Below are 21397 nucleotides of genomic sequence, written 5' to 3'. Positions count from 1 at the left end.
TTTCCGTTTTTAAAAGCGCTATATGTTGAGTCACCTCAGATAGATTTGGCATGTGACATTTTTAGCGGCAATCATGGGTCGATTTGCCGTGTAACAGAAATAGTAACGTAAACAAAACAAAGCAAACATTGCCACCGGCGGAAAAGAAATACAGCCAAAATTTGGGAGCCACGTGAGAGAATTATATATATTAGATATTTAGATCCATTGGTAAAAAGAAGTGATTTTTCTAAGAAATCATTTTTTTAAAATAACATTTATATTGTTATATTGTTGAAACAAATTTGATGAGTTCACATACTTAATTTAATATTTTCGCTTACCAAACGGAAGGATAGATTAACAACTTTTTTGTTGTTGCCTGCATCTCATTGTGCATGTAGCTGATCGTTAAGTTCTAAATCATTTAACAGATCTCTTTAACTGTAATTTATAACAGTGTATTAATGCTATTTGCTCAAAAATAATAATTGTTAGACCACCTTTCTAAATAACTTTATCTTAAAATGTAAGGCAGATTTACATTATAATACTAATAAGAAAACAGCAATTCTCTTAGTTTTAAACTCTTGAATTAAAAGCGTAATAATAGCAGTACAGGAAAATAACTTTAAGTTAGGGATTCAAAAATATTTAAAGAAAAGCATGACTTTTATTAATTTTATGCTGACTACAACCGAAACAATAAGGAGACGAATGAGGAAAAACTGGATCACACCACGTGATTTTCTGGCCAATAAAAATGCACTGACAACAATGGAAAACTGCGACACCATCATTAGAATTTTATATATAGTAAGATTTCCAAAGGTAAAAGTTACGATTCGTTTGCTTCATGGATAGCTTTTTTTCATAAATTTTGTTTTCTTTCTAATCTTTTATTGACGTTACTCAGCAGCACTAAACTATGAAGAACTGAAAAGTCTTAACATGCGTCATCAGAGAATTTGTTACAAAATGTTATACCAAAATTATTTTTCCAAAAGAAAAATTGTGATTCGTTTGTTTTATGGACAGCTTATTTTTATAAATTTTGTTTTCTTTCATTTGAAAACTAGGTAATTTTTGCTGATAAAAAGCACTAATGTTCCTAGTTAAGCATGTTTCGACCCTCCATTTCTGAACATCTTATACCTCAGTTTCTATCAGCTTTTTATGGGCCAAATAAGAAAAGAAAAATTTTTCTATAAATTTGTAATTGCAGAAATTTGTACTGTTTGAGCACTCATGCTTATGACTGTTCAAATACTTAATATTTCAGCATTTTGTTGCCAATGCAAAAAAGAAATTTTACTTGTTTTTAGCAATGTACGCATTGGTGTTTTATATAAAATAGATAACACTAGAAAAGAAAAAAAGCTGTATATAGACATCTTCAGAAAGCCTTTTCATATGCAGGTTTGTTTTTCATTAATTGGGTAATTTATTTAGTATAAAAATGTGTGACAAAATGCAATCAAAGTGTCTGCTTTTTTATCAAAATCTATTTTGTCATTTGAAAAATTAGAAGGGGAAAAAAAATTGTGAAACTAAATTTTTGATTAATTTGTTTTAGCCTGCTTTTGATGATATATTTCGATTTCATTTTCTAAAAATTCTAATCACACACTATAAAACATTTTTTTTACATAATATAAAATTTCATTCATTTATTAATACTAATATTAATTTTATAATATTTCGATTTTAATTGTACTTAAAAATTTAACTAACAATATATAAATTTTTCCAGTCCCCAATCATGAAAAAAAAAAGATTCATTTTCTTTTAAAAAGGTTTTTTTTTTAAAAGTAACTTTTAAATAAAGAGAGATAATGTAAACAAAAATATATAGGGTTACTAACTGAAAAATTAAAATAGTTTTTAAGATCTATTTTGTAAAACTTGCAGACAAACAATAAATTATTCAATGTATACACATACATACCTGTGAACAAATTTTCTACATTCAAGATAAGACAAAGCAGTACTCAACTGGTATGCATACAAAATTAATATACCCAGATCGAGGCGTGACTGATTGTTTTGAAGATATGCTCTCATCTAAAATTTAAAAATGAAATGGGGAAATAAGAAAAAATAAATAATATACACAAGTAACATATAAATCATTAAAGATAAATTGCTATTTGTCCCACCCACCACTAAATTTTGAAATGGCTGGGTGATATAACCTAAAATGTCTAGTTACATAAAGTTACAGAAATATTACTGGCACTAAATCTCATAAAAAAGAATAGCTTGATTTATGGTGATCGCAAAATTTTAATAGGATTGCTGTGACCATTTTAAAATTAAATTATGAACATATTTACAGTCTAACTTCTCAAAGATACTATACAAGGAAATTTTTCAAACAAAATAATAATTTTTTTCAATACAGATTTAAAAATCCAATAGTAGATCTTCACACAAATGATTTAAAAAAAGTTTAGAAATACACTCATTTTTATATTAATGATCATTTTTCATTTTGCACTTATTTAAATAATAATGTGGCTACCCATTTTAAGAAGAAGAAAAAATAGCTGTCTATCAGGTAGCAAGAAGAAAAAAATTCACAACCTCAAAATTTTTGAAGTTCAATCTTTCATGAACTATTCAACCGATTTTGCTCAAATTTTGTATTTTGCCTTGTAAAATGACATTTTTTAAAATGATGCAAAAATTTTAACTATACCTTACAATTCAAAATTTTTTTGACCATTAATCAATAAAATAATGATTATTTTCAAAGGTTATTTTTTTGCATGGAATTATCTTTGGATAAACTAATTTTATAATTGTGTGCAATGATTTTCCAATTCGATTAAAAAGTTCTCGATATATAGCGCAATACACAAAAAGTAAAATTAACCATTAAGCGGTCCAAATTTTGGAGCACTCTCCTGACCAAACTATTGAGACCATATATCCCAGATTGCGGCTACTCTCTACATTTTGAGGGTCAGAAATCTGAATCCGTCAAAAAGAAGATAAAGGTATGTTTATCCAGAGAAAGTAGGTTTTTGTGCCTGATTTTGTAACTTAAAATATCGCCTGTACTTAATTAGCAAATTTGAGGTTAACCCTTTGAGCTATTAAAATTGAGTCCTATCCTAGAGCGTGAAAATCCGATCATCAGATCAGAAGTTAGTTGGGCAATCTGCTTTTTTTTTTTTTTTTTTTTTTTTGACACATTGCACATTTTGTAGACGTGAGAGCCAATGAAGCCTTTAAAAATAGCATTAAGCGGTATGTATTAAGAATGCTCTAAATACGTACATGATAGAAGGATTTTTATAGTTTATTTATTGATAAATAAAATTTTTACTTATTATTAACAAAATCAAGTGTAGTGCAAATCTTAAATACAACATTCTACATTAAAAGTGGCAAATAATAAGCTAAAAATGCACCTGAAATGGCTAAAAAGCATTTCCGTGTCGACAAAAAGATGCTGTTCAGCAACAATTTTTATAATTAAAATGCTATATTAAAATCAATATAAGCTAATTTATACATGGATTTTAACTACTTGTTTTGAAGCTATTATTACATCTGTAATTTTTCTCACAGTTTTTTCTATTAATTACCCGGCACTGTAATATTTTCAACATTCCAGAGAATCATTATATTTCTCCTTTATTTAAGACTTGAATTTCATAATGAGATTGATATAATTAAAGAACATCAGTTTGTAACAGTATTACTTTTATAACTTATTGCCGCCAAATGCAGAGCCAGATTACCCATTAGGCCAGGGTCTGGGGTCCCCAATGATTAGAGGCCCCCTTAAAATAGATTTTTTGAAAATAAATTTTAAAAAATTAAGAAAAACAATGATTTTAAAATTTTTCCAAAATGTTATTATTTTTTTAGTTTTAATTTAATAAAATAAAGTAAAATTAATTTATTATTATTTTTATTTTAAATATGCTTTCTTAAATGAAAAGATAGATAAATACTTTTATATTTGAATAAATAAAAAATATATGAGAAAAAAATTAAATCTAAGGGCCCCAAAAACTTGAATGGCCTAGGGTCCTGCTTCTGCTTAATTCAGCCCTGACTAGCTGCAGGCACAGCTAACAACAATACTACAACAAGTTTAAACTTTTAAACATTCCTCTAAAAAAATCAAGTTTATAAAATAAGTAACTGATAAGAATGTGCACTAAAATAATTTTCAGAAGGGTAAAAGTGTGAACTTTACAGACTGAAATTAAAAAAACTCACCTCGCCATGCTTAGCCAGCTCCATTACTATCCATATGGGAGATTCAGAGCAGATACCAATAAGACGAGTTATATGTGGATGATCAAACTGTTGCATAATATCTACATACATGAGTGAGAAAAAAAAAGGAATTATCACATAAAAATATTTTTTTAAAATATAAATCTTACTTATATATGTAAACATTAAAAATTGTTATTTATTATGATTTACCACAAAAAGACATAATAATAATAGCAAAAGTTCTATCTTTATGCATTTGAACAATTATGATAATATTGTCCATTTAAAAACTTTAAACAAATTTATGTCAATCCTTCTCAATTTTAAAAAAAATAAATAAAAATACCCTGATTTTTTCCAGGTATAACAGATAAATTCCAATGAAAATTCATATCATATTTTATTTGTACCATGCAATGGTAGGCATTGGTCCTCGTTAAATTGTTCTACCCTACCGTAATGTGCTTGACTTCGCGTGCAGGTCGTCGGGCTACCGAAGCGGGGGTGCCATCCACTCTGCAGAGGATCAAAATTCTGATGGCATGTCTTCGGATCATCCTCAGGGATGTTTCCCAGACCGTCGCCAATAGCCCATTGTGCAGCTCTAGTACGACGTAAATGAACAAATCAATCAAACCATGCAATGTTTCATTAAAAAACTGATTTTATAAACATTTATTTACAACAGATAGAGTGTAATTTAACAGACTCTGGAAATGTAAATATATGATTAAGCTGTTTTATGATACCTATTTAAAATTTCTGAAATTTATTAGGAAACTATATATATAATAAAAGAAAAATATCTTACAGGCTTCTTCTAAAAACTTTTCACCTACAGATTCTTCACTTTCTACTTTACAAGTTTTGATAGCAACAGGAATACTTTGTGAATCCTTTGAAAAAAAATATGTTTTTTTATTATCACATAATTCTTCCTTACATGTGCATTTACAAAAAAAATTATAAATTGTCAGTCATAACTAGAGCATGAAATTAATAATAATTATAGTGCAGAAAAGGGCCAGACACTAAATGGTCAGAGGAATATTCATACAATTATAAACTAAATATTAGAGGAGCAATTAGTTTCAATATCAACATAAATAATTTCTCAGAAATTTTAAAGGTGAAAAAAAGTAACACATATCCAAGGGTTATTAGATAAAAGTTTGGCTACGACGATCATCTTAGTTTCCATCTTAAATGGCTTTGATTTTAAACTGTTTGGGTTTATGTAAATTGAAAAAAGAAACTTGTGATTTCTATTAAACTGGTTACGATGAGGTTTTATTTTGATACATTAATTTTGATGAACAAACAACTGATTACTGTACGTCTTTCTTCATGATAGAAAATTGTGTATAGACAGAAAATAAATTAATCTTTTTACATTCATATGATATACAAATTTCTTAAACCAAATGTATTAAAATTATACCATAAAAATTAATAATACAATAAAGATTTATTTTGTGGTTAAAATATTTCAAGCTGGTTTATTATCAAGAAAGAGGGGAATCATCAAGAACCGAAAGGGATTAAGCTGATTTTGAAATTAAATTGCCTTAAAAATATAAAAAACATAATGAAAAAAGAAAAGAAAAATATTGGAATGAAGCCATAAAGATAAGAATAATTTTTACCTTGTATTTATAAGTTCCTCTGTGTACATCTCCAAACTGACCTTCTCCAATAATATCTTCTAAAGTGATATCACCTCTAATCAATTCATAATCTCGAGCTGCAAATTAAATGTACTCATTTAGAAGTTGTTCAAAAGAAGATAGTGAAAAAGAAAGAATTTATTTAAAATATTTCTTACCAACAGGTGTAGAATAATCTCCCTCGTCATCAATCAAATCACTGCTGTCTCCTAAATAAAAGATAAAAATAGTTAGTTATTATGTAATATGCATAAAAAAATAGCTCATAAAACAATTTGAGTTATTCCTTAGAATTTTTAGATAATGTCACAGCACTTTTGGGAAAAGGCTCAAATTTGAGCAGTAACATATTTGTTTTGACTTTTTTTCATAACAGATGGCTCCACTGGATCTTGTAATCAAGAAAGATTTTCTTTTTCCGTCAGATTTGTATTCGCAATGATCGTAAATGAGTAATATGTGCTTTGGCAATATGATCTATGAAAAGTAATTACTCATTTATTATTCAATGAAAAATAGAATCGCAATGTTATGTATAAATCATGCACTGATAATCAATTAATGAAATAAAAAATACATTTCGGTAAGATTTTGAAAACTTACACCGTTGTGCTAAATTGTTATTGTTTCATTTCCCACATTGTATTTGTTTCTTTAATTCCCATGATATTCTACTTAATTTTTATGATTTACCAAGGGTTAATTCCAATAATAAAGTTACAACAACTAATAATATCAATGGATTATAAAATCAGCAGCTTTTTAAAACCAAATTTGCAAAAACAGACTCATTACAATATCAAAATATGCTAAAAGCATCTTTTAATAAAATATTTACTTCTGTTCCGTAAATAAAAATTTTTGTTTGGCATGCCTTAACCCTAGATAACTAAGTCAACTTCCTGCATTTTTATTTCAGCTTAATATTTTGCTTGATTACAGTAAATAATGTCAAATCAACACAAAAAATATTTTTTTTAAAAATTAAACTATAAAAAATATTTATTTAATAAAAATCAAATGTTTCCAATTTTGGGATGTCAGGCACGAAGGGTTACAGGTTTTTCTCCATTTAAAGATGAATCCAAAACATGTTATCAACTGAAACTTAAAAATTCAACAAATTGAGCCCTTTTTAGTAAAATAAGATTTTTTAGTTTCTTTAGAAAAAATTAGATAGTTATTTTGAATAAAAGTATTTTAAACATTTTTAAGTCCGATTTTGCATTTATTGCACTTTCCAGTGACCTTTTTTACCTCAATTCCCACAGTGTAACAATTCCACAGTTATTCACGTAAATAAATAGGTTTATACCACAATATATAATGAAATATTTGAATACTTTGCAACTGTGTGTTTTAGTAATAGGTCTACATGAACCAGGCAAAGTGGTCATTGACATATATATACATTAAACATATATTGTGTTTAAAGTTAAGGGAATCTACAGATTTTATAGAAGAAGGTGGGCACAAACGATATATGTGCCAAGTATTTTGAATTGCACTTTCTGACCCAAATACAAATAATGGTCACCACCACTTCATTATATACAAAAAATGGCCACCACCACTTCATCATATACAAAAAATGACCACCACCACTTCATTATATACAAAAAATGGCCACCACCACTTCATTATATACAAAAAATGGCAACCACCACTTCATAGACGGTATGGTATAATGATATGCTTTTTCCTTTACAGAAAAAATAAAGTCTCAAAAGCCAACATTTAAATCATGTTTTTCAAGTTTCCTACCGTATAACATATTTACATAGAAATGTTTAAGATATTCTCACTTCTTTCATAATAGAAAGTTAAATTTATGAAACTAATATATATAATAAAGAAAATTAAGAATATTAATATTTTATATTAATATTCTTAATTTTCTTTATATATCTACTGAAATTAAGAATATTTATATTTTAATAATCAAATATGCCAGATACATGTTTTAAATAAATTTTTAAAAATATCATTGAGATAAAACAATGTTATAATGCACAGAAAGCGTAGGGAAAAATGTGTTCCCTTTTGTGCCTACCTGTCCAAAATAAGGACAATATATAAATGTTCAAAAAAGCAACTAAAAAGGAAAAAAAATAACAAAAAATGCAAAAATATGTATTTTAAAATTTTATTTTGGCTAATAAATAGTATTAGTAATAAAATGATTTATAACAAAAATAAACACGATATCTTAACTTTTCTTATTGCCATATTTTGTCAGGAAAATCAGCATTTTTGCAGCAAGCAAACATCTATTTCATCATTTTAGTTTTGAAAATGTGCTGCCCTCATTAAATATAGATTAGGAACAATAATTTTAGATATGTATTGTATAATTTTGAAGAGATCTGGCAAATTTTGCAAAATTTTTACAGAAAACCTTTCAAAATCAGTAAGCCATGCACAAATGGGTGAAGTTACAAAAAATGCAACAACCAATAAGCTTAATCAGTAAAATACAGGTGAGGTCGTAAAGAAATACCTAAAATAAAAATTAAAAAAAGAAAGAAAAAGTTGAACATCCATATTCCTGAAAAACTTTGTTAGTTGAATCTTTCAAACACCAGAAATAAATTTATTAAAAGACCGTTTAATTACCTCGAAATACAATTTCTTTCTTGTTATCAGTATCATCGTCAATGTCACTTTGAGGAGAACTGTTATAAAATAAAGAAATATTATACAATTGATGACTAAAATGGACATTAAAACTTTGCATAAAATTTCACCTAATACAACAAGAAAATTTTTTTTTAAAAATTTGTATTGAATAAAACTTAATATTACACATGTAACAAAACCAGTTGATGCAATATTAATTGGAATATTGTTTTTGCAAGTTGTTTGAAACTTTTCAAAAATAAAAATAAATGTATAGATGTTATACCAGAAGATTCCACAAAATAATTTATACTGAATATAAAACCTTTCATGAGACAGAAGAAAATCAAATTCTACTTATGAACCTTCAAGTAGGAATAAACTTAAATCAAGAATATTGATTTCATTATACACACAAAAATGTGTACTTATTGCACATTATTATAAAATGTAACACATTTAAGTTATAAATGATGTTATTAAAAATACAGTAGAACCCTGATTATTTTTAGCCACTAAAATCGAAACTACTTAGAATAATGGGAAGATTTGAAAGAAAAAGATTTATTGCCCGATTAAAAATTTAATTTACTTCAAAAGTGGTACATAAAAAGGAAAAACAGTTTACATGTTTCAAACGCTTCAGAAATAGGTACTCTTTCTCGAGGCTTGGCAGATATAAAAGAGAAGAAACATAAGTGATATGAAATATAAAACGCAAAGTTTCCAATGAAAAATGGGGAAATAAAGATGTGAGACAAGATTAAAAAACACAGAAGCCAAGAGGAAAAAAAGATGAAAACAGAACAAGAAAAAAACACGGTGGCCGAATCAGGTAAAATACATTTCCACACATTATGAAGAAGAACCAATGTCGTTAACAGAAGAATCAGCAATCATATGAATTAAACAAGATTTCAGAACATCAATATGAGCTGATGTGACAGAGATGGAAATAATTTTGGTATTGTCAAAATTGAATTTATGAAAGATATTAGATAATACTGAATTGGGTTTTTCTTTGTTTGATTGATTGTAATAAAGTTTAGATCTGAAAACTCATTTTTGGTGACTTAACCTTCTCATGCATTCAACTTACTTCAGTGATGTCGTAGACTGTGCAGATAGACTGCGTCAATGTTGTATAGTTCTCAATGTCAACCTTTTTCTGTAGTAAGTGAGTACTATTCTTACTTTTTTGTTGTTTTGATACTCTGTTCGTCAGAGTGCAATGTGTCTGAGTATTTCAAGTTAAATATGTTTTTATATAAAAAGTTTACCATGAAACTTTGTTTCTGTTTTAATGAAAGTTAATATTTAGTGACAGTGATAACAGATATATCTATCATGTTTCTTAAGTCTAAATTTTAAATCGCGCCCAGTTTGCCCGATGCAAACATGAACGGATATGATGGTCACATCAAACTAATGTGAAGAGAAAGCGTAGTTCTGTTCTTCATGTCTAAAGTATCTTGAACATGCATCAGATCTCTAATGTTTCCCTATCGATGTTGTTCTTATCATTCAAGACCTTACAGCCCAGAAGATGAAAAATAACTTATTTTTCACACCTACTTTGATGTCTTATGGGGTGTAACAGGATTCACATATAAGGTTAGTAGAGGAATTTTTATTATATATCTGACAAAATATATATAAATGACAGACTTATATAAATGACAAAAAAATTTCTGATTAAATATTATTATCCAAAAAAATAATAAAAGCTTCAGCCCAATGTCAGTGAGCAGAAGTCTGTCCAGTGCAATTTCAACCATTTAGGGGTACCTTCACAAATTCAACTTAAGGTAAAACGGTAGTTTCACAAAATACTTCGAACAAAACAAGTTCTAAGATTCTCCTCTCCATCTCTTAAAATTTTGTTTTTGTATAACCTAGACAAAAATGTTCTCATAATGGAAATAACTTTTAGTGCTAGTACTGTTAAATGCATGTGTTTATTAAATTCAAGTTGAAATTTAACTATGGACAAATGTTTCTAAGGATTTTCAAATTTGGATAAAATTTTAAGACCAAAATTTTACAATAGCAAAATTATTTTTGAATATACGGGGAAAAACATATAGAAACTTACCAGTCATAAATTATTTTTATTTGTATTGACAATTTTTGAAAATATTTTCTTACTTTACCATATCTTATGTGTTAATTTTTTAATATTATTTTTAATTTTCACAAATTATGTCTATATTTTCATAAAATAGGTACCTTTCAAAAAAATCTAGATAGACCTCTGGTGAGTCATCATAGCATATTAGCAAAAGGGGAATGAACATTTTTTGAGCATTTGTGAGGAAAAAAAAAAAAAGAGTTCATAATAAACTTCCATTAACAGATATATTTGGATTAAGAAAAGTTGGTTAATCAAGGTTTAACTATACTTGAAAACTGCAAAATACGTTATAAACTGCATTGAACAAAAAATTTTGCAAAGGAGAAATTCTTACCTCAAATTAGGACACCTTTCATCTAAAAAATAAATAAATAAAATAATTAAAAAAAAACTCAGTTGAATTTTAAAAACTAAATATATCAAGTAAACCAAAGAGGAAACTTACTCTTTCTGTTCCAAAAAGATGTTTGAGTTTTATGGACTAATCGACAATACCCATCAATTAGATCGGCCATACTTTCTGCTATGGCCAGTGTCGGACAAGACACACTTAACATCTAAACAGAAAGATTATTAATTAGATAAATAAAGCTAGAATGATGCTGCAAACATACAGACAGTAAAAAAATTTTTAACAAATTACTGCTTCTAAAACTTTTTCGATTCGTTTACAAATAGATTATTAATTTTTCAAACATAACATAATTAAAATTAAGGAACGTAAAAAATGAATGACAGATTATTAACTTTTAATTAATATGTTGATAATTAATATGACTTGCTTCGTTTATTCTGTTCATTTATTAACAGTAGCCCCTGGGGCAGAATTTTTTCAGGCTTTCTGCGACAAACTTCCCTAGCCCTAATATTTTGCTTTAAGATACTTTTAATTATAATAATAACTAATTTAAAGTAACAGAAACGTTGTGTTGAGAGCAGAAAGTATATAATAAAAATTTTTAATTTAAAGAGTAATATTTTTTCATTCTAACATTGTATTATTCTAACATTATAAATTCTAATAGTATTCTTGCATTTTGCAGGCGGAAAAAAGCATTAATTATTTCCTCTTTCAGATTTTGTAAATCAACACAAAAATTAAAATTCGTAAATAAATTAATTGAAAATAAATTAAAATTTGGACATAAATTATAAATTTTAAAATCCGTTCAGTAACACTCAAAATAAAGATGGACGACGAAATCACGAGAATAGGATTCTTTAAAAAAGAGAATTAATAAGTGTATGTAAAACACTGTGTTCTTCAAAGAAAAAATGAAAGAAAGAACATTATTTCTAGAGTGAAATATATTTTAAACTATTACAATTCCTGAGTTTTTTAGTTTTATATTATTAATTTGAAATTCCAGCTGAAGATAGTCATTACCGATTTTTTAAAAAAAATCTCAAATGAGAAAAAGGAAAAACCAAGATTATTTCTTTCCTCTCTAATGTGCAAGAAAGACATTTTTTTAAAAAAAAATTAAGCAGGGAAAAATAAACATTTTTTGAAAAATTATGCAGAAAAGAAAACCAAAATTTTCCCCTTCCTGAATAAAAATCTTCCTGCAAAATCTCTAACTTTCTGTGACAATGTCGCCACGAGGACAGTAACAATAAATACTATGTAACTAAAACTAACTAAATAAAAAACAGCCATTACAGTTAGCTTACATAGCGTATAATGCTCATTTACTTCCATATCCTATCTCTTCTGATAAACATAGGGTATTAAATCAATAAAATCAAGGAATGGAAAGTTTTTTTTTAAATATTACGTACCTCTGAAGCACCAGATATTTTCAATTGAAGGATGGCTTTGCATCCACTCTCGTACTCAGACTGAATAGTATGTAGCGACTGAACCTGATGAAAACTTGCCATGTGTGTTGGCTAAAAAAAAAAAATCAATATAAATACATTTTCATTTAAAAATCATAAAGGAAGCTATATCTTGCATTTAAAAAATAATGAAGGCAAATATAGGGAAAAAACAATATACAGTAAAAGCTTGAAACAACAAGTAGAGCAATTTCAGGGGTCCCACACTGATGGACCACCAAATTTCAAGCTCTCTCTATATATATAGACATTGAAAAAAAAGCCTGATTGTCTTACTGGCATTTAAAGATACGAATATTAATGATAACTAAATACATGTTTTCTTTTGAACAGTTAAAATATCTAGATAAAAAAATTAATGGTGTTCAAAAAGAAATGAAAAAACAAATACCTGTGTAGCTCGATCTGTTAAGTAGCTGATTCCAAGATCAGGACCAATGACTAGTTCAATTGGAACACTCCAACCACCCTTAGAGAAAAAAGATAAATTAACATAAAATCTGAATTAAATCATTAAATTAAAATATGCATCATTTAAAGTAAAAAGGTAATGCATCGAAATGAAAATATTTAAATAGTGTCCTCCAATTAGAAAAACAGAAAAGTTATAAGTGCAATATGAAAACTAAGCAAGGAAAAATTAAATCTCTTTTTATAAATTTTTTCTAAGCATTAAAGGGTTTAAAAATAAAAAAAGAGAACAATAAGTATAAAATTAATGATAAAAGGGTAGAAACCTCATTAAAAACTCAGGCTATGATGAAATGAGTACATATAGTTTCTGGAAAGGAGTTGAGATTTAAAAATTTAGTTAAGTGAGTTGAGTTATAAATTGAAAATTAAATAGAAGTATTTGAAAAAATTCAAAATAGCAAACATATGCACAATTATATATATATATTAAAAAAAATAACCAAAAGATTTACTTACACCTAGGGCACACTTGAAGATTTCTCTGTCATACAATAGTACAGGGTGGACTAGACGAAGAAATTTGAACATACAATCTACTTCACTGAGGGAGACAAACTTTTTCATATGTGATTGCATCAGCTTCCTCAAAGTTTTTGGCTAAAAAGTAGGATAATAGTAATTACCTTTGAAAACCCAGTAATTAAGAAACAGAAATAAAATAATTGAACATTACATTTTTTAAAAAATAAAGAGAAAAATAAAGCAGGAAAATTCTACTTGTTTACTTTGCCCTGTATTTTGTGTAAAATATTTTCTGTTATAAATAAGTCATTTAATAACAGGAGAAACTGATTTGTCCTGCAGCAAAGTTACCTAGTTTTTAAGCTTTGGGTTAGGCAATCCAGATTTAAACGGTTAAACCACTCACCACTTTTTTTTTTTTTTTATTAAATATTATTCATTTAAAATAACTTTTAGAATACAAAATGAAAGATGTACGTATTAAGATATTTTGAAATCATTTGACAAAACTAAAATACTAAAACTTACTGTTACAGGGTGTAGAGTCAAATTTTTCAACAAAAAATAAGCACCTTTAAAAAATTTTTTAGCACTTAAAAATATTTTAATCATTTTTCTTTTTTTTAAAAAAAATCATAATTAGGATATCCACTGTAAAAATGTTTTTATTTTCTTTCTGCTGTTTAAAGTTCATTTATAAACGTAAAATCAACAAAATGCAAATATATTTTCAATGACTTTACATAATCATGATAAAACTAGTTTCTGATAAATATTGAAAGAAAAATAGAGAAAATTGAATAGAGACCGTAACTTATGACAACACGCGACACAGCAAAGAAAAAATATCATTTTGAAAAAGAAAAAAATTCAGCATTTTTTAAAAACATCCAATTGAAAAAACCACTTTTAAGGGCTTTTAAAAAAGGTAAATCAAAAATAAGCCCCATTAAGCACTTATTAAAATCGCTACGCACCCTGTATTAATTAGAAATAAAACTGGAACATCAAACATATTTCCTCACACTCGCACACAATTTTAAAAATATTTATAAAAGAAAAGGTGCTTACTTTATGTGCAGTAATCACAGCAGCAGGTAAGAATTTGTGCAGGCCAACATCACGTTCCAGATATTCAAAATTTGACTTCTTATCAAGAGCAATATGGGAGAGATCTTTAAAAAATCTCCTGCAATCATGTAAATGATGTTAATAAAATTATTTTTGAATAACAATCAAGCTCATTTTAAAAATATAAACCAGAAATAAACTGAAGTTACCGAATTTCAATGCAGCAAAGTTGAAGAGCCAATTCTTGATCTAGATTACACTTTAACTTCAAATAATCATTCTTCACCTAAAGATGGACACTTTTGTAGTAACATCATTATGAATAGGATAAATTTTACTTAGCCTACTTACTTAGATTGAAATTAAATCCATGAACAAACATTCTGTTTAATGTATGCACATATTGGCATCACTTACACAATTTTAAATTAAAATATATATACATTCACCAGAGATACTATTTTGTAATGTATATTTAACGACTCTTAACATTCTTAAAAGAAACATCACTTATGAAGCGATTATAACTAACATTACTAAATGCTACAAAGATTATCTCTAACAGGATTATAAAAAGTATTTTTTTGTTCTCAAACAAGAATTAAAAAAAAATTTAGAACATTATATTTTTTTAGCAATATTATGTATAAGAAGTTTAATTTTAAACAACAATTATTTAATGTAGCAGCAAAAAGTTTTCTCAATATTAACTTATTTTTAAAAAATATATTTTAATATTTCTCATTTCAGTTTTATACAGAATAATTATATCTATGTATCATATTATTAAAAAGTTGCTTCAGTATTTGTACTTAACAGTATTTGATAATTTGATTACTATTTAAGTATGATAGTATTAATTTGATTTGTAGCAAAATACATGTTTAGCATGTGATTTAATTTGATTATATTTCAATAGTTTTTTACACATTAATGTTTATGAAAATGGCAACACTATGAAGCAATTGTCAGACAGTAATGAAATTTATGCTGCACATTACTGTAACTGAAATCTATACCACATACTATAAATAAACGTTTGCAATAGTTTTACGTGTGCCATTACATTGTAATTCTAATTATTTGAATGTTTTATCTCACTCTTCATGTAAGTTTGGTTCACCTTGCATAATTCTGTTACTGCTGCAATTTTCCAAACACAAATGCATAGTTATAAAATTATGCTTTTCCATACTCCTATGCATGAAATATTGAAAAAAAAAATATATACCAGCTGCTTCAATGTCTTAAAAGAACTTGCTAAAAAAATTTTTCATTTGTTGCTTTTATGCTTACTTATATAAAAATGATGTATTATACAGCTTCAAAATTAACTAAAATCAAACTAAATTGCATAAAAAATATTTATAGATCAGATTTTTTTAAAAAAAAGTTGATTTCATTTCTTTCACTGGGGTTTGAAAAAAATTATTTCATTCAAGGCATTTTTTTCCATAGTTTTCCCAGAGTGTTAAAAAAAATAATAGCAATACTCGATTTATTAATGACATGCCATGCACGGTGTGGTATCAACGATTGCCTCAATGGCTACCCTGCTTTGGGCAGCGTAGTATCAATAAATGCCCCAGCTCATAAAATCAATAAGAAAACATGACTTAATTATGTGCCCCACTACAATGTTAAACACATAGATCTTTAAAATACACCCACTGTGCAAACTATTTATATAAGCAGAAAAGCTGTATCAGTTCTACATTTGTGCTTAACATGTTAATATTTTACAAATATAATAGGTTATTTATGGAGTAATGTTTCTCAAAATAATTACAATAATTTTTTTAACAAATTTATGAGTGACAAAAATCAAGTAAAAATACATTTAAAGTGAAAAAAAAACATCTATATAAAATGTGAGAACGCACCTGTTCGTAAAAATAATGGAATGTCACTTTATCTTTCTCATATAGTTCTCGCAGGTCACTTGGTAAATATCGCACTCGTAATTCATATCTAAATACATTTAAAAAAATTCATTAATAACATCAAAATTTCTCATAAATGAAAAAAGATAAATTATAATCTACATGCACAACTGGCGAGGAGGCCTGGCAAGTGTAACTCAACTATCAAAAGATGTGATCTATTTAATAAAATACTGGAACTTATCAATTTTTGGGATGATAAAAATATATTACCACAATATCTATATATATAGTAAAAACCTCTATTACTACAGTAACAGTAGTTCACATTACCACAATTAACTAAACCTCGTTGGTATCAATAATAGTTTTGAATTTTTTTTATACCCCCTAAAACAGATAACCACCTAAATATTTAGCTCTAATTTCTTAAAATTATGGGCAGAAGGAAAAAAAAAAGATGCATTTAATGCTATAATTCTCATTTTAAGATTCCAATTACATGAGTACTTAATTTAGCAACTTTATATTTTGATTGAAATTCAAAATATAAATCTTTTTAATGAAATGTAAAAAATATTTATCACATCATAAATAAAAATCTCTTGAAAGTAACTTTGAAAATGCAACATTAAAACAATATAGCAAAAACTAAGTAAAACACATTTATTTCCAAGTAAGTTTATGTTTATTTCAATTTTAAGCAGGCTTCTTAAGATAACTTATAAACTTCTTAAAGTTCATTAGTAACTTTATTCAGGTTTTAATCAACATACTTTGTTATTTTTGGTTTATAAATTATTTTGCTTTTCCTGTATTATGTATTAAATGTGAATCTATTTCTGTGATATTTTATGTATTTTTTCCAAAAGGAGACAAATAAAACTTTTGTTTTAATAAACAGAAGCAGTTTTAATAAACAGTATTGTATTCATGTTTCCTTTTTTCTATTTCAATCTAAGTATAATTCATTTTTTTTATAAAAAATTCTTTTCATAACACAATCATATGCAATGTTTCTTCAAAATATAATTTGATTACATGAAACTCTTTAACACATAAAAAAAAAATTATATTATTATATTCAATTTTATCGTTAATCTCATCAAAATATTAATTGCCTAAACTTAGATTTGCTGAACATACTGTAATATTTTAAATGAAATTTATAAATTGGCTAGAAATGTACAGCTATGTTAGAAACCATGCTGTAAATAGCTAGCTATAATTATAAATCAAATTTTATAAATTTAAAATTTCATTTACAAACATCATTAGTAATAAATATTTCTAATAATAATTTCAAAAAATCAAAGGACTATAGTTAATTGGTGAATTAGTAACATTCTAGTTACTTTGGCACCACCAAATTAAGTAAAGAAACTTATACAAGCTTTTGTAACACTTACAAGTTAAATTGATAAACACATTTTCATTTCTAGAATACAAAAGTGCCAACTTCACAAACTAGCTATCAGTAATTAGAAGCACAACAACACGGAAATGTATATAGTTAGTCTGTATATAATTAAAATTATCACAATTTATATAAACTACTTAATTTTATATAAATACATGATAGTAAAAAAATTATCAAAAGCTAGTAAACAGTAACATTAGGATAAAGGCACTAAATTAAGCATTATACAATTCTGAAATTTCATACTTCATTATAAAATGAAATGAAATACTTGAAATCAATATTGTAGTTTTTGGTTAAATAAGAACTAGCCCTCATTGCCTTTTAATCTTAGTTTCAGAACAGCTTGTTGGAAGAGGGAAAGATGAAATTTCTTTTTATTTTTAATTTCATGTTTTTATTAAACCATTTTTGTTTTAAAGTAAAGTGGAAAGTCCCATATTTGGAATCGCTGCGTCTTTTGAAAGTTCAGGAAATTGACTTTTCGGATAATAGGCCTTTAAGGAAACAAATATTCAAACACAATTATTCAATAAAAGCTACAAATAGACGATAATAAACGTCAATCTCAATCAACAAAATTTACATCCATGTGCTTTGTGTAATTGTGCTATTTTTGCAGTCTTCGTAACAGATTTCCACACGGTTTTTTAAAATCTCGATATTTGAATATGCCATTATAACATATTGCACATTCCGAATCATGCATTTCAGTTAGTTATGATGATTTCTTAATGGCGATTCCGCACTGAATCCATGTGGTTTAGTCTATCATTTTTTTGGTAGTTAAAACCGATTTTCACTTAGTTTTTAAAATCTCGATGTTTTAATATGTTATTTTATTCAGTAAACTTCAAATCAAGCATTTTGTACTCAATTATTAATGATTCACCTGCAATCCCACATGGATTTAGATCACATTTTTGTCAGTTTTATTAAGTATTTTCATAGTTTTTATGCTACATTACCATACATCGGAAATTTCATATTGCACATTAGAAGAATTACAACTTGATGCACTCGATTAGTGACGATTTTATTGCCCATATGGTGCTGTTGATCGCATTTTCAACAGTTTGGGATTTCCACATAGTTTTCAAAATTTTGATTTCATATTTAATATAATATTATTACAATACAAGAATTCCAAATCCCGCTTTTATATAATCACTTTATGACCCGCGTAAGATGTGACAATTTAATCTCACATCCGCAATTTTTTCAAAATGTGAAATTTTTACACAGTCTAAAATTGTGAGTGTGTTTCTTGGCAGTAACAATCTTTTTGCGCGAGGTGTAAGAAAAAATACAAAAAAAAAAATTCACGCCGTAGTGAAATAGATTTTGTTTCAGTGATATCTAATTTTTTTTTTTCTTCTCCATATTACAGCGGAAATTGAAAAAAAAATTGAACAAAAAGCATATAGAAGAGGAAAAGCGAAGGATTCTTACACCTGTATACTTTTTTTAGCAAGTCGCAAATGTAAAAAAAAAATTAAATATGTTTATTTTGATTGCTAAAAAGTGTCCGGAAAAAGAGACCCTTCCGATACGGATGTCCGGATACAGAACTTTTTACTGTATTTATTGCTTAAGGAGCAGAAAAGCTGCAAGACATGACAAATTTTCACAACTCTTGATGGCTCAGAGAAGAAAAAAACCTTATTTTAAAAAGATTATTAAAAAAAATTCACAAAATCCATAATTTGTATAACATAACTGTAAGATCAGAATCTTGATTATGAAATCATAATAGTTATGGATAAATTGTGAGATTACTGATATGAAATATAGTCATAAAAACTAACCTCCACTCATCAATGGATAATAATGCCTGGAACTTTTGGACAACTTGAAGTACAACACTTTCCCCATGGATCCAATAAACATCATCAGATAAAGTGTGAGCAAGTCTTATCCCATATAAGCCTTCAAACACTCGAGAACCACAAGCAATTTGACTGCTCACTGCTTGTACTACAGTCTAAAACAAATCATTCAATAGTTTTTATTATATTTTTAAAAAAAAAAATACATGATTTTTATAATAATTAAAATATTACCAAAAGTCATCAGATTTTAGCATTGTGTCAACGGTTTATATTAAAATCATCTGATTTTCTTTTCAATTGAAATTATAAATTTTAATAATTTTTATTTTTCCTTCAATTATATAATTATTTTTAATGCATATTCTAAGGTACTTTCAAAATAATTATTAATAAAATAATTTTCAAAATAATTATAAATAAAATACATACATTTAAAAAAAATCCTATTTTGTCAATTTTATAAAAATAGTAATAATCATTTTTTATACAAACTTTTATTTTCATTGTATTTGCTGAAAAAAATATATCCTCTACCCAGCAGATAATTTTTCCATACAAAATGTTAAATTAGCATGCATTATATTTTATTTCCTTTTAAAAATCTTAGTTATAAACCCCAGAAAATTGTATGCGCATTCATTTCGGCATAATGGAATAAATATAACACAGCTAAAAATCAATAAAACCTTATACATTTCCTTTATAAAATTATTATTGGAATTGATAAAAAAATCATTTCTTATTTTCTTGTCAATTAAGATTAGTTATTTTAATAGCTTTCAATGACTTATAAAATTATACCAATAACAAATTTCACAAAAAAAATTCATTTCTGTATAATAAAATGTTTGCAAAACTGATATAAATCAATGTAGAATATATATAAAAATTTAATTTATTATTAATTTTCAGAATAGTCACATTAATTCTTTTATATTTAACATAAAAGAGTAAATAAGTTTATCCCACATAGCTTGCTTTCAAATAATTTCAGTTAAATTACAATTCAATTAATAAAAATTTAAAGTTAAATTATAATATGCATTCATTTTTGTACACAATAGAATGTAAACATAACACAGATATAAATCAATATGGAATTCTATATAAATTTTATTTACAATTATTTTTTAGTAACATTAAAACACTGGAAAGATAAGGACTCATATTTTAAAATTTTTTAACTTACTTTAACTAAAGTATCGACAGCAAATTTAACTATAACGCAACTTCCGGAATTCAAGTAAACTTTTAGTATAGCTGCTTCCAAAGCTTCAGTGGTAGGGCTATTTAATTTTGACGTCGGTGGGGTGGCTGTTTTGTCTTCAACTTTTTCTGTATCCATCCTTGTGAGGAAAAAAAAAAGTAAATAAATTAATGATGAACGTTAATATAAGATAGATAAGATTATCCGATAATATAAGTATACGATATTACTTATTGGGCAAATAAGATTAAGTTTCAATATAATTACGTTTTACTAAGCACACACACTGAGAGAAAATTTAAATAACATATAAATTTGGTTAAATTTTTTACTTATACATGATCAAAGAAGAAATATGATCACTGTATTTTCACAAATGCATAGTCAGAGTTATTCAAAAACAAGAATTTCCACAAAAGAAATACCTGATATTTTCATAATTTCATGTTGCGGATTTTATAAATCATTATTTGTATTCATGCAGCATCCCTTCTTGACACCGAGAGCAGCAGGAAACCATTTTTATTTTTTATTGTACTTTTCAATATGTTATTTTGTCTCGCTT

At 26.6% G+C, this 21397-nt stretch overlaps 1 protein-coding gene across 1 annotated transcript in view; it reads right to left on the bottom strand.

The window, feature by feature from the left end:
* Fak (protein tyrosine kinase 2 Fak) overlaps window positions 1-21397 on the bottom strand; it is a 39425-nt gene extending 18028 nt beyond the window's left edge. The window contains exons 1-17 of the mRNA XM_016062467.5: window positions 21258-21397; window positions 20815-20971; window positions 19602-19777; window positions 16374-16461; window positions 14700-14776; window positions 14491-14608; window positions 13414-13554; window positions 12875-12952; window positions 12424-12534; window positions 11087-11198; window positions 10976-10997; window positions 8505-8563; window positions 6047-6097; window positions 5868-5965; window positions 5033-5117; window positions 4219-4319; window positions 1928-2043 (exon numbers count right to left, since the gene is read on the bottom strand). Coding sequence (XP_015917953.1) covers window positions 1928-2043; window positions 4219-4319; window positions 5033-5117; window positions 5868-5965; window positions 6047-6097; window positions 8505-8563; window positions 10976-10997; window positions 11087-11198; window positions 12424-12534; window positions 12875-12952; window positions 13414-13554; window positions 14491-14608; window positions 14700-14776; window positions 16374-16461; window positions 19602-19777; window positions 20815-20970 — 1589 coding nt within the window. The 5' untranslated portion in view covers window position 20971; window positions 21258-21397. The remainder of the gene's footprint in view (window positions 1-1927; window positions 2044-4218; window positions 4320-5032; window positions 5118-5867; window positions 5966-6046; window positions 6098-8504; window positions 8564-10975; window positions 10998-11086; window positions 11199-12423; window positions 12535-12874; window positions 12953-13413; window positions 13555-14490; window positions 14609-14699; window positions 14777-16373; window positions 16462-19601; window positions 19778-20814; window positions 20972-21257) is intronic.

This window comes from Parasteatoda tepidariorum, chromosome 1, assembly GCF_982258835.1.
Source record: "Parasteatoda tepidariorum strain Cologne lab strain chromosome 1, Ptep-v5.0, whole genome shotgun sequence".
Classification (NCBI taxonomy): domain Eukaryota; kingdom Metazoa; phylum Arthropoda; class Arachnida; order Araneae; family Theridiidae; genus Parasteatoda; species Parasteatoda tepidariorum.
This window is presented reverse-complemented; position numbering and strand designations above follow the sequence as displayed.